Source organism: Lithobates pipiens, unplaced genomic scaffold, assembly GCF_037356315.1.
Source record: "Lithobates pipiens isolate NorthernLeopardFrog02 unplaced genomic scaffold, aLitPip1_a1.2 Scaffold_8, whole genome shotgun sequence".
Taxonomy (NCBI): Eukaryota; Metazoa; Chordata; class Amphibia; order Anura; family Ranidae; genus Lithobates; species Lithobates pipiens.
The window spans coordinates 660,994,827-661,009,763 of NW_027507903.1; the positions used below are offsets into that span (position 1 = coordinate 660,994,827).

At 46.4% G+C, this 14,937-nt stretch overlaps 1 protein-coding gene and 1 pseudogene across 1 annotated transcript in view; both read left to right on the top strand.

Moving 5' to 3' along the window:
- The window catches only part of LOC143962489 (NACHT, LRR and PYD domains-containing protein 12-like), a 28,281-nt gene extending 13,560 nt beyond the window's left edge, over positions 1–14,721 (top strand). Inside the window, exons 4-6 of the mRNA XM_077471769.1 lie at positions 716–886; positions 9,502–9,672; positions 14,541–14,721. Coding sequence (XP_077327895.1) covers positions 716–886; positions 9,502–9,672; positions 14,541–14,721 — 523 coding nt within the window. The remainder of the gene's footprint in view (positions 1–715; positions 887–9,501; positions 9,673–14,540) is intronic.
- LOC143964378 (nascent polypeptide-associated complex subunit alpha-like) lies at positions 10,725–13,219 on the top strand (annotated as a pseudogene).
- Positions 14,722–14,937: the final 216 nt, after the last annotated feature.

Consider the following 14,937-nt stretch of genomic DNA (forward strand, 5'->3'; position numbering starts at 1 on the left):
CCTCCCCACAGTTGCCGTCTGGGTGGCCATATTGGATCATCCTCCCAGGCTTCCCGCTCCACGCAGTGTAGGTCCGTTAGTATCATGCACACACGGGGGAAACCGGAGTCTTTTTCCGCTCTTCGGTCCGTTGGAGGATTTGAAAGGCATAGGAGGTTAGTTTACCTCGCTCAGGGTGTTACAATCCAGGCAGGAGAGTCGTTTTGGATTCTTTGCTAGCAGAGCTCCGTGAAGCATGTCTGCTTACGCCGCCATCTTGGACACGCCCAGAGCTCACCCTTTTTTAAAGCCCATTAGATCCTCCAGTTCTAATCTTGTTCTTTAAAAAAAAAAAAAAAACTCATATTGGAATCCATGCGTAAGGCGCTCTGCATGTAGATTAGGGGGCCGGATGCATGGATGGGGGGGCGGCTCCCATACGTCCCTAGTGGAAGGGCCACCACTGCTCCAGATTAACCATTAGCTGGACTAAATCCACAATATTGCTACTAGATGGTGGAGAAAATCCTCAGTTATCCTCCTTTTGTCCAATTCCTGTTGTTACATCTTTAAAACATTTACTGTAGGTGTAGTTATCTAAATATTCCCAGTTGAATATATCTCCATTGTTCACTAGATTTTGGGACAACATTTTTTTTTTTTTTTTTAGTTTTCAGCAGAATAATTTCTCATAGTCACCATTAAATATATCATGTGTCTGTATTTGTTTCTGCAGTTTGTTTGGATGTGGTTTGACTTCCTCCTGCTGTGATGATCTCAATTCCATTCTTATCAATAACCGATCCCTCACCAGACTGGATTTATCAGATAATAATCTGCAAGACTCTGGGATAAAAATTCTATGTGAGGGGCTCAGACATCCTGGCTGTACTCTGCAAGAGCTGAGGTGAGTCCTTGTCTGCCATAAAAAGTCCCAAGGCTTCCTCTGTCCTGGCTCTGGGCAGTGAGTGCCTATCTCACCCTCTCTGCTCATGGTGGGGGTTATGTTCAGGTATGAAGGTCCTATCTTATAGACCTAAACCCCCTCCGAGTCCCCCCACAACCAATATTATACTATGTAGAGCTGGGCAGTCAGGAAAGGAAATAAGGAAAATTATAAATGGTTTTCAACATTTTTTTTTACAAATAAATATGTGAAGCCCTCAGAGGATTGTTAGAGAACCTTAGTGAACAAACAGCATCATTGAGGCCAAGGAACACACCAGACAGGTCAGGATAAAGTTGTGGAGAAGTATAAAGCAGGGTTAGGTTATTAAAAAATGTCCCAAGCTTTGAACATCTCATGGAGCTCTGTTCAATCCATCATCCAAAAATGGAAAGAGTATGGCACAACTGCAAACCTACCAAGACACGGCCGTCTACCTAAACTGAGAGGCCAGGCAAGGAGAGCATTCATCCAAGCCAAGAGGTCCATGGTAACTCTGGAGGAGCTGCAGAGATCCACAGCTCTGGTGGGAGAATCTGTCCACAGGACAGTATAAATACAGCTGTCTTTTTAACAGAGAGTTGTGATTGGCTAGTGTAGCCTGCTCTGTGTGCTCTAGTGCTGCTTGTGCTGTCTTGAGTTTCCCTGTATCCAAGCAACCAAGGAAAGTTCTGGATAATAGGCAGAAACCATGCAGATGGAGCATGAATATTCATACAGCTATGGCCAATTACAAGGTGAGGTGCCCCTATGCATTCTGGGTACCTGTATTTACTGTATATTCTAGGAACACAGGAGTTCTGAGTCTTTCGAGGAGTGGATTGTACCAGCCGAGGGAGGGGCTGTTGCCTCCCTGGGCACTTGCTGCCATGAGGTCTCAGGTGGGCAACCTGAGGGCCTAAAGTTAGAGAGAGAGCGTGCTGCTGTGTGGCCTCAGGTGAGAGACCCGAGGGCCTGACATTAGTGAGAGTGACCCTGGTTCTACAGAGAGCTGGCTGAGGGGAGGTGTCTTACTAAAGAGTCATCTGTGGACTCCGGTAAGTTGCTTGGAGGAAGATTGGAAGGAGGCCCCATTCTGTCCTTAGCCCTTGTGAGTACAGACTAGGGATGAGCTCAGTGTTCGACTCGAACATCGGCCATTCGTCTGTTCAGCGAATTCAGAACTTTGTGGACCGTTCGCACCAAATTCGTGTGGCACAAACGGCCCACGATGCACTACGCCATCGCAGTGCATTGCTGGCTCATGATTGGCCAAGCATACACTGTGACCCCTCATGCTTGGCCAATCACAGTGCCGGCAGCGAGGAGAGCCATAATTGCCTGTGGCCAATTATAGCTCAGGGGGTTTAGTACACGCCCCACACTATATAAGGCCATCAGCGCGGCGGCCTTATGTAGTGTGTCTGGGATGCAGGGAAAGAGCAAGGCAGGGACAGTGTGTTCTTTTCTCAGGCATCTGCAGGAGTTAGTGGGTGTTGTGTGCCTCCAGCACAGTATACACCTGTATCTACCCTTTTATGCTGGTGTTCTCTAATACAGCCATCTGCAGGAGTTAGTGGGTGTTGTGTGCCTCCAGCGCAGTATACACCTGTATGTACCCTTTTATGCTGGTGTTTTGTAATACAGGCATCTGCAGGAGTTAATGGGTGTCGTGTGCCTCCAGCACAGCACAGTATACACCTGCATCTATCCTTTTTTGCTGGTGTTCTCTAATACAGGCATCTGCAGGAGTTAGTGGGTGTTGTGTGCCTCCAGCACAGTATACACCTGTATCTACCCTTTTATGCTGGTGTTCTCTAATACAGGCATCTGCAGGAGTTAGTGGGTGTTGTGTGCCTCCAGCACAGTATACACCTGTATGTACTGTGAGGGGTTAGCTCGGCAGAGGGTGTGTGTGACCCCCTGGATGGGTTCACAACACAAAGTCAGGCACAGCAGACAGCGGTGTAGGTTCAAAAAACAAAAGATCCGGTTTATTTATGCTCCATGCAGTGATACATATAACAGCCAAACAAAATAAAACAAGAAAATAAATCCTGGTCAGCTTGACCTCTAACTACACACATAGACTCCCTGTCTAACAACTGGGTGCAGCCTTGTGCTGTACCAGTCCCTGCCTTTGTTGTAAAGGTTTTGCCACACAGGCGTTAACTCACCGCACAGTACAGGTGACACACTCCCCAGTCTATACAACACAAAACTGGTTCCAGGATGGAGCATCTCCCTATGCATGCTGGGGTTTTTTGTAGAGGCCTTAATGAGCCCACTTGCTTCAGCTGGGCTCATTAACTCTTCCCCTCTAATTGTAAAAGTCTGCATAAAGCCTGAATCTAGGACACACATATTTACCATCCTGGATACAACCAGGTGACTTCACCTGCCTGCTGCCACATACCCCCCCCCCCCTCTTGTTTCAACCTTGGGGTTGTAACACCAGCAGTCAGACACGCATGTATCCGAGACAAAGCATCCACATTCCCCATTTTAACACCAGGGCGATGCTTAACTGTAAAGTTAAATTCCTGTAGGGCTAGGAACCACCTATTTACTCTTCTATTGGTCTCCTTGTTCTGAGCCATCCACTTTAAAGGAGCGTGATCAGTCACCAGGTCAAAGTGCCTACCTAGCAGATAGTACCGAAGGGAATCTAGAGCCCACTTCACTGCTAAACATTCCTTCTCAATCGTGGAGTAATTTACCTCATGGGACTTTAACTTCCTGCTGAGGTAAATGACTGGGTGCTCTTCCCCGTTCCAGACCTGGGATAACACTGCTCCTAACCCAACGTCTGATGCATCAGTTTGTACAACAAAGTCCTTAGAGAAGTCTGGTGAGTACAACACTGGCTGGCTACATAAGGCTGTTTTTAAGGACTGAAATGCTTCCTCAGCCTCTGGGGACCATTTAACCATAACCGACTCTTTCCCTTTTGTCAGGTTGGTGAGGGGCACAGCCTGAGAAGCAAAATGGGGAATGAATCGTCGATAATAACCAGCGATTCCCAGAAAGGCTCGTACCTGTTTCTTGCTGTTGGGACGTGGCCAACTCTGTATGGCCTCGACTTTATTGACTTGGGGTTTTATCACCCCCCTCCCAATAGTGTACCCAAGATATTTGGCCTCCTCCTGTCCAATGGTACACTTCTTTGGATTGGCCGTAAACCCAGCTTCTCGGATAGAGTCTAGGACTGCTTGTACTTTTGGCAAATGTGAGACCCAGTCTGTGCTATGGATAATCACATCATCCAGGTAAGCTGCAGCATATTTCTGATGGGGCCTCAGAATCTTATCCATTTTCCGCTGGAATGTTGTCGGTGCATTCTGTAACCCAAACGGCATTCTCTTATATTGGAATGCCCCATCTGGGGTTACAAACGCAGTTTTCTCCTTGGCCGACTCGGCCAGGGGAATTTGCCAATACCCTTTGGTGAGATCAAGAGTTGTCATATATCGGGCTGTTCCCAGCCGGTCAATCAACTCATCTATACGTGGCATGGGGTAGGTGTCAAATTTTGTAACTTTATTTAATTGTCTAAAATCGTTACAAAACCGCCAGCTCCCATCAGGTTTGGGCACTAGTACGATAGGACTGGACCAGTCACTCTGGGACTCCTCTATCACACCCAATTCCAGCATCCTTTGAACCTCCCCACGTATTGCCTCCCGTCGGGCCTCTGGTATTCTATAAGGTTTTAGTTTTACCCTTTCTCCTGGCGGAGTGATAATGTCATGCTCTACGCCAGATGTTTGTCCCGGAAGCACAGAGAAAATCTCTTTGTTACGAAGTACAAACTCTTTAACCTCCTGTTGTTGGGGTTTCGATAAAGTGTCTGCTATTCCAACCTCAGGAACTAAGCAATCAGGCTGTACTTGTGACAAAGTCTCTGCGACTAGGGATTCCCTATCCCTCCAGGCTTTCAGCAGATTGACGTGATAGATCTGCTCCGGCTTTCGCCTTCCTGGCTGTCTAACCCTGTAGTTCACCTCACTCATTTTTTCAATTACTTCATATGGACCTTGCCATTTGGCCAGAAATTTGCTTTCAACCGTAGGGACTAGCACCAAGACCCTATCCCCCGGGGAAAAAGTACGGGTCTTGGCCCCACGGTTGTACACTCTCTGCTGTGCTAACTGCGCTTGGGTTAAATGTTCCTTTACAATTGGCATTACCTGTGCAATTCTATCTTGCATCAGGGCGACATGCTCAATCACACTCCTGTGAGGAGAACTCTCATTTTCCCAAGTTTCCTTGGCGATATCCAGCAGCCCTCTTGGGTGTCTCCCATAGAGCAACTCGAAGGGTGAGAAACCCGTAGAGGATTGGGGTACCTCCCTAATGGCAAACATCAGATAGGGTATTAGACAGTCCCAATTCTTTCCATCTCTATCCACCACCTTCTTTAACATTTGTTTTAGGGTTTTGTTGAATCTTTCAACCAACCCATCTGTTTGGGGGTGATACACAGATGTACGCAATTGCTTCACTTTGTACAACTTGCATAATTCTTTCATAACCTGGGACATAAAGGGTGTACCTTGGTCCGTAAGCAGTTCCTTACAAATACCCACGCGGCTAAAAACAAGAGATAGCTCTTTGGCTATGGTTTTGGCCGAGGTATTTCGGAGAGGAATTGCTTCCGGATAACGGGTGGCATAGTCCAAAATAACCAAAATGTACTGATGCCCCCTAGCAGACTTCATTATCGGACCTACCAAATCCATTGCGATCCTCTCAAAGGGGACCTCAATGATAGGAAGAGGTACCAGCGGGTTACGGAAATGTGGCATAGGTGCCGACTTCTGACACACAGGGCAGGAGGAACAATACTTTTCTATTTCCTTCATGACCCCAGGCCAATAGAATCTCTGCAGTACCCCCTCTCTGGTTTTCTCTGTCCCCAGATGACCTCCCAGAATGTGTCCATGAGCCAATTCTAACACCAACTTCCTGTAAGGTTTGGGCACTACAAGTTGCTCAATGGTTTCTTCTGCCCTTTGAGCCACTCGATATAGCAGGTCCCTTTCCATAGTGAAGTAAGGATAAGGGCAAGTCTTATCTGGGTTCACTAACCCGCCATCTATTTTCACCACATTTTCCCGTGCCTTTATTAGGGTGGGGTCTTTTAACTGTTCTGTGGCAAAATTTTCCCTGTGAACCTCAAGATCCGAAAACTCCACAGACGGCATGTTTTCATCTGAGGATGTTGGCTCCTCCCCAGTTTCTCGAGTTTCCCCCGCCAATACCGACAAGGGAAATTCAGGAGAGTCCTCACCACTCCCAGAGGAATTCTGGTCATCTTCCTGGTCTATAGGGGCACCAATGGGGGCCTCAGGACAATCCCAGAGTTCCCAGAATTTTGGAAAATCCCTTCCCACAATAGCATCATGTGGTAAGTGAGACACTAACCCCACCTGATGAGAGAGGTTACCTTTGGGGGTCTCAAAAAACACTGAAGTTACAGGATATCTCGGGTGTCCCCATGCACACAAATAACAGCCACCCTGTTCTTCCCAGAGACCTCTGTAGTAACTAATTCAGCTTTTATCAATGTTACCAGGCTACCTGAATCTAGCAACACATCAACATGTCTACCATTAATACACATTTTACATAAATGTTTCTCAGGTCCCCGAATGGCAGTGCATGCAACTGTCGCAAACAGCGACTGACGTCTCTCCCTTATAAAGTCACATTGCATAGGCTCATCCACAACTGGGCAATTGGCTGCAATATGTCCCTCTTTCCGGCAGCGGTAGCAAATAATCTTTTTCGCTGCCTCTTGCAGCATGGGCTTCCTGGGCTGCTCCCGCCAGACCTTAGGTAGAACTCCCACCCTCTCACTCTCTCCACCCTCACCCCTTGGAGTCATCTTACCCGCCACTGGGGATGATCTGGTCTTAGGGGGGAAAGTCCGTGAGTCCCTGGAAGAGGTGGTCAAGTTCTCTGTAGCCAAGTACCTCTCAACCAGATCCACAAGTTTATCTGCATTTTCTGGGTCTCCATGGCTTACCCATTTTTGGATGGCAGTAGGAAGAGCTCTCAGGAAACGATCCATAACCACACGTTCCACAATGTTTGGTGCAGTCAAAGTCTCTGGCTGCAGCCACTTCCTGCTCAAGTGAATGAGATCATACATTTGAGACCTGGGAGGTTTTCCAACCTGAAAAGTCCAGTTATGCACACGCTGAGCCCGGACGGCCAGGGTGACACCCAGCCGTGCCAATATTTCTGCTTTTAGCACCACATAGTCTTTTGCTTGGTCAGGCTCTAGGTCATAATAAGCTTTCTGCGATTCCCCAGTTAACAGAGGGGCCACCAGTCCAGCCCATTGCTCCTTAGGCCACTTTTCCCTTTCAGCAGTCCTTTCAAATGTGGTCAAAAACACCTCCGGATCATCCTCTCCAGTCATTTTTGTCAGTAAACGGCTCACACCAAAGGATGCGGTATTATTGTAACCACTTGCTTCATTGGTCTGCGGACGTTGCTGTATTAATGTCTCTATTTTCTGTTGAAAATTCTGCTCTTGCTTCTGCAACAGGTCTATGAAGCGGGCTTCAGATCGCTGCTGGGCTTGTTGCTGAGCTTCCAAACTCTGCTGGTGAGCCTTCTGCTGATTTTCCAAACTCTGCTGCAAAGTTGCATTTATCTGCTGCTGGGCTGCAAGGCTCTGTTGTTGAGCTGCAAGGCTCTTTTGTAAACCTGCATTTGTTTGCTGCTGATTTGCATTTGTTTGCTGCTGATTTGCATTGGCTAGAGCCAGCTGTCTCAGTATCTCCTCCATGCTGGCCTTAACAAAAAAAAAAGTGCCAAAATTCTCCACCAACTGTGAGGGGTTAGCTCGGCAGCAGGTGTGTGTGACCCCCTGGATGGGTTCACAACACAAAGTCAGGCACAGCAGACAGCGGTGTAGGTTCAAAAAACAAAAGATCCGGTTTATTTATGCTCCATGCAGTGATACATATAACAGCCAAACAAAATAAAACTAGAAAATAAATCCTGGTCAGCTTGACCTCTAACTACACACATAGACTCCCTGTCTAACAACTGGGTACAGCCTTGTGCTGTACCAGTCCCTGCCTTTGTTGTAAAGGTTTTGCCACACAGGCGTTAACTCACCGCACAGTACAGGTGACACACTCCCCAGTCTATACAACACAAAACTGGTTCCAGGATGGAGCATCTCCCTATGCATGCTGGGGTTTTTTGTAGAGGCCTTAATGAGCCCACTTGCTTCAGCTGGGCTCATTAACTCTTCCCCTCTAATTGTAAAAGTCTGCATAAAGCCTGAATCTAGGACACACATATTTACCATCCTGGATACAACCAGGTGACTTCACCTGCCTGCTGCCACAGTACCCTTTTATGCTGGTGTTTTGTAATACAGGCATCTGCAGGAGTTAGTGGGTGTCGTGTGCCTCCAGCACAGCACAGTATACACCTGCATCTACCCTTTTTTGCTGGTGTTCCTAATACAGGCATCTACAGGAGTTAAAGTGGGTGTTGTGTGCCTCCAGCACAGTATACACCTGTATCTACCCTTTTATGCTGGTGTTCTCTAATACAGGCATCTGCAGGAGTTAGTGGGTGTTGTGTGCCTCCAGCACAGCACAGTATACACCTGTATCTACCCTTTATTGCTGGTGTTCTCTAATACAGGCACCTGCAGGAGTTAAAGTGGGTGTTGTGTGCCTCCAGCACAGTATACACCTGAAGATACCCCTTATTGCTGGTGTTGTCTGTTGCATACCTTGCATATTAGCCTTTAAAATTAGCACTTTTGATTTCGAACGTTCGAGTCCCATTGACTTTAATAGGGTTCTAAAGTTCGTACAAATTTTTGGTCCATTCGAAGGTTCTGGTGCGAACCGAACCGGGTGGTTGTTCGGCTCATCCCTAGTACAGACTGGGATCTTGGGGATCTTGTTTCTCTAGCTACCCCTCTGGTGCATTTAGTCAGCTAAGGCTCTGAACAAACGGGACAATGGCTAGTGTTCTGAAGAGCTCATCCCACTGCTGCTACTGAAAAAGACTTAGCTTAGTTTCTGTCGCTTTTGGACTGCCGCGGTCTGCCGTAACTGGTCTATACATGAGGAGCTTTGCCCTGTGACTACTAATAAAACTACTACTAAGGGACTTTGCTCACGTTTGAAACTACTTGATGTCAACATTTTAGAGAAGTCTGCCATCTGTTCTCAGCAAGGACTTCACCAGTGCTGAATTAGAAATCGGTTAGATGCCCTCATTAGTGATTAGTTCTATTTCTGGAGTGTCCTATTAAATCTCCTTCCCTATCCAAGTTCTCCAAAAATAGAAACTACAAAACAAAACCCATAGACTGGTCATTGAAGACAATGAGCGGAAGTGTGTGTGCACCTGGCAGTGTGAATCTACCTTGTGCCTGAGAAGACCTGGGCAAAATACCAGAGTCTCCTACGAAGGTTAGGCCACAGAGTGAATGGACTGCTGGAGATATTTACACCCGTTTCCATGGATCATCTGTTTTGTGATGACCATTCCCTAAGAGTTTTTGGTTATTTCTCTAATATAGTATCCTGTGTCTGTTTTTGTCTCTGCAGTTTTGTTTGGTGTGGTCTGACTTCCTCCTGCTGTGATGATCTCCATTCCATTCTTATCACTAACCGAACCCTCATCATCCTGGATTTATCATATAACGATCTGCAAGACACTGGTATAAGACGTCTGTGTGAGGGACTCAGACATCCTGGCTGTACTCTGCAGGAGATAAGGTGAGAATTATACTGTAAATGATATAATATTCTGCAGGACGGTATACATTTTCTATGTGAGGGTCTCGGAGATCCAGGATATACCTTGCAGTAGCAGAGGTGGAAATTTTACTATAAATTAAATAATATTCTGCCAAACTTTGAAATCAACCTTCTGTGTGAGGGATCCAGACATATTACCTAGATGAAAGTAATAGAAAGACTTTTTCTTGTCAGGTTACATTGGGAGTTATCATCATAGTCCTTCAGGTCACTCGCTGTTATTGGCTTTCATCCCCTCCACTAACTATTGGAGTTCAGACTTTGTCTATGTTGAGAAGGATTGTTGTTTGGATTATTTAAAACATAATGAAGATTATTTGGCCCATAGAGACTGAGTGATAACATTTCTTACCCAATAAAACAAGGTCCAGAGCTCTCCATCTACCAGACAAATGTTTCTTGTATATACTCTATAACGTAGAACATCAGATGTGCACTGACTACTAGGGATGAGTGAATCTGCCTGGGTTCAGGTCCCTGCAGGGTCAGGATATCCTGTCTGAAATCAGTGTAATGCTGTGCATTGTTACTGTAATGCCGATTTATATTTTGACCACAAGATGGCAGTGTTTAACGCCTTTGCTCAACATGGTTTTAGTACTGGAGTGCAGAGACTGCTGAAATTTGTATGCTGGAAGCAGACTTTTTCTTCACAGTGGAGATGAATCTAAACTACAGTACAAGACCCTGAGGCAATTTCCAGGGGGCTGGAGAATATATAAGTAAAAGCTCAGCAACATAAAGGGGTGTTGGACTTGGCTGATGAGAGGAGGTGTATATGTGTGAACACTGTGAGGAGCCGTGTGGGCCTGGACCCGACAGGGTTAGGCCTAGAAGTCAAAAGAGACACAGTGTCAAGGCCTTGACTTGAACCTGGGACCTCTGCTGTGTCTGGCGCTGATTCTTCTTGCTGATCTACCTGAAATGCTGGGCAGCACTCTCTCTGATCCATTGTACAATCCTGCCTTGTGCCTTGACTCCTGCAGAACCTTGAACTCTTTGCTCCTTCCATGAACTTCCCGATTTTAAGCCATGTGTCTGCACGTCCTGTTTGTAAGATTATTGTGCTCTCTCCAGCCAATATTTGTACTTGTCTCTCCCGCTGCTGCTTGTCTCTCCCGCTGCTGCATATCTTTGCTACCATTCGTTACCAACCTTTGGCTTGTTTTCTGACTACACTTCTGCTTATCCTTACCTGCTTAATCTGCTACTGGACCCCGGCTTGCTCGACTTCTGGTGGATCAAACCCGAGGACCGTAACCTGGTACTAACATGCAGCAAAACCCATCTCCACCATCAGGAGCTCTGGTGAATACCAATTAGTACTTAAAACCCACACCTTGGAAGAGCTGGTATCATCTGCCAGGGTGACCTGCTTGTACACCTGTCCTGCTGGTTGGCGGGTGCCATTGCTATAGCTACTGGTCTTCCGAGCCTGGCTGAAGACCATGACACACAATGAAGCCGGGTGTCCTATGAAAGGCAGACTGGTGGAGACCTGTTCACTGCAGGATCGAAGAAGTCATCATCATAATCTTTTCAACGGCATTCTTCAAAGGGACAAGAGCCTCCCCCCAGCTGGATGCCCATCACTTCACCCTGCTTAAAGCGGAGATTCACCCGAAAGTGGAACTTCCACTTTGAGCACTCCTCACCCCCCTACATGCCACATTGGAGTGGGTGCCTGGTATTGACGGATACTTCCTTTCCCACTTCCTGCTTCCGTCCTCTTGCCGCCTAGGTGACTCCTCCTCTCCCCACAGGTCCCAGAAGATTGCCTGGCCACTAGGAGAACCACCCACACTTGCAATGACGGTGCCGTGGTGAGGAGGGGGAAAGGAGCGAGGCTTCGGGCGGCCACATCTCTGGACCGTGGGACAGGTGAGTGTGTGTTTATTAAAAGTCAGCAACTATACTTTTTGTAGCTGTTGGCTTTTAATAAACATACAAACAACTGGAACTCTGCTTTAAGAAAGGACTGGGTGAGAGGGTTCCTTACCCGTTTAATGTTACTCATGTTGCAGGCATTTTGTTTTCACACAAATTTAGCATAGGCCTTTGCAAGTAGAATATTTGCCGGCGATCTTTGAGTGCCGCAGCCCTGCTGTTTTTCTATTGCTTCTCAAATACCACCTACAGGTGCTTTCTTCAGCCATTTTGAACCTGAACTCCTCACACCTGGTGAAACCACAGAAACAGTCCCAGTTGCAGAACAAGAACTCCACCAGCACCAAGCCAAGGGGGGTTCAGTAACAGAGTCCAACAGCGATGATTCTCCTCCAGAGTTGGAACAGGACTCCACGCAAACTTTTACACAGTAGGCGCAGCTTGCCACAGCAGCATAATTAGATGATGAACCTGTCGGCAAACCAAAACAAAGCAGGAGTGAAAAAAAAGCAAGGAAGGCTCTGTCCAAACTGGGGCTTCGCCAGGTTACTGGGGTCACAACAGAGACTATCCGAAAATCAAAAAAATCCTATTTGTCATTACAAAACCAGATGTATTCAAGAGCCCAGCATCTGACACTTACATTGTCTTCGGAGAGGCTAAGATTTAAAACCTCTCACAACAAGCCCAGCTTTCTGCTGCCAAAAAAATTAAGGGTACAGGGAGAAGCAGTATCAAACATAGAGGAAAACACACACATTCCCACAGTACAAGAGGAGAGCAAAGAGAAATGTCCCGTACACACGACTTTCCACCAAAAGAAAACCGTGGATTTTTTTCCAAAGGATGTTGGATCAAACTTGTCTTGCATACACACGGTCACACAAATGTTGGCCAAAAATTTCAAACGTGAGAACGCGGTGACGTACAAGACGTACCATGAGCCGAGAAAAAGGAAGTTCAATAGCTCCTTCTGCTTGATTCAGAGCATGCGTGAACTTTTGTGCGACGGACTTGTGTACACACGATCTAAGTTTCCGACAACAAGTTTAGTTGGCTGAAAATTTGAGAACCTGCTCTCAAACATTTGTTGGTAGAAATTCTGACAGCAAATGTTCGATGGAGCATATACACGGTCGGAATTTCCGACAACACGCTCACATCCAACATTTCCCGTTGGAAAGTCGGACCGTGTGTATGCGGCATAAGTTCGTGAGACTGGAGTAGAAGTGAAGGACATTGAGCTTGTAATGTCACAGGCAAACATGTCTAGGGCAAAGGCTGTGCACGCTCTGAAGAAGAACAGCAATGGCATAGTAAATGCTAGCATGGAGTTGACGATGTGAGGATCCCTCAGACTGATCTCCTTTCCTCTTGCTCTTGGGTCGGTGCAGCTAGTATTGAGATTTATATTATTTCTACTGATTTAATAAACGTGTGGCTTATTGGTGAAAATAAGAAAATATCGCTTGGAGGTTACCTGACTGAGTTAACCCCTGCGTCACAGATTCAAAGGCCAATAGCTATAGTGTGGTGCAGCACCCACCTACAAGTGAGGCAGATATAAAAGCAGGTCACCCTAGTAGATCATGTCGGTTTATCAGGGGTGCAAAAGTGTAATGCCGCGTACACACCATCAGAATTTCGGCCAGCAAAAGACCGATGAGAGCTTTTCATCGGAAAATGTGACCGCGTGTATGCTCCTTCAGAATTTAGCTGGCCGAATTCCCGTCAGCAAAAATTGTATAGCATGTTCTCAATTTTCCCCGATGGGAAAACTTTTGTATCGGAAATTCCGATCGTGTGTATGCAATTCCAACGCGCAAAAACTCACGCATGCCCAGATTCAACTACGAGATGGAAGCTATTGGCTACTAAGTATTGAACTTCCTTTTTCTAGTCCCGTCGTATGCGTTGTACATCGCTGCGTTCTTGGCAGGCAGAATTTGGTGTAACCGTGTGTAGTCAAGACAGTTTGAGCGGAATTCCGTCAGAATTCCGACGGGAAAACCATCAGAGCTTTTTCCAACGAGAATTCCGAGAGTGTGTACGCGGCATAAGTACTAACCAGTATTCGACTGCCCGATTTAATTGCTTGATATGCGGACATATTATCATTGCTTGTCGGTGCATTTAGCAATCCTCATGGATTTTTCTGCACGGAGACACATGTCAAGTAGAAATCCCATTATTTCCTAAGTGACTGGTTCTCATCGATGTGCCGCAGTTTAGTGTTAAAGGGAATCTATATGGAGCCATTCACACCTCCAATGTGTGCGTTACCACGTACGCTGCAATGTACCCGCAACAGTGTAACTCCACACTAATGCCACGTACACACGGTCCGAATCTCCGACAACAAATGTTCGATGTGAGCTTGTTGTCGGAAATCCCGACCGTGTGTAGGCTCCTTCGGACATTTGCCGTCGGAAGTTCTGACAACAAACGTTTGAGAGCTGGTTCTCAAATTTGTTTGTTGTCGGAAAAAAAAAGAGCGTGTATACACAATTCCGAAGCACAAAGTTCCACGCATGCTCGGAATCAAGCAGAAGAGCCGCACTGGCTATTGAACTACATTTTTCTTGGCATGTCATACGTTTGGAAGGCACCGCGTTCTTGACATTCGGAATTTCCGACAACATTTGTGCGACCGTGTGTATGCAAGACAAGTTTGAGCCAACATCCGTCGGAAAAAAATCCACAGTTTTGTTGTCGGAATGTCCGATAGTGTGTGTACGCGGCATAAGACTTTTCAGGTGGGTGACAACTCGCCTCCATTTGACAGGGGAGGTCCAACCAATATTCCATAAAATCATCCATCCAAATGTCCAAACATTTCATTTTCTAAGACCCCGCCCACTGATTATTCATTGCAATGTGTCTTCTTCTGCCAGTCACTGGATAAACATTTCACCTCTCTTCCCTTCTTCTCCCAACAGTTTTGTTGGCTGTAATGGGACATTATCGTGCTCTGATGATCTTTGTTCCATTATCAACACAAACCAAACTCTGACCAGACTGGACATAAAATTGAATGATGATGGGAAGATGTTTGATTTAGAAGTGGGACGTTGTTTTGAGGTCCTCCAGAATGCCGGCTTCACTGTGGATAGATGGTAAGAACTGTTATATTGTAGGTAACGCACATATTAAGTCTAATGCCCCATACACATGGTCGGATTTTCCGGAAAATGTTCGATGGGCGCTTGTTGTTGGAAATTCGGACCGTGTGTAGGCTCCATCGGATATTTTCCATCGGAATTTACCTCACACAAAATTTGAGATCTGGATCTCAAATTTTCCTACAACAAAATCCGTTCTCATAAATTCCGATCG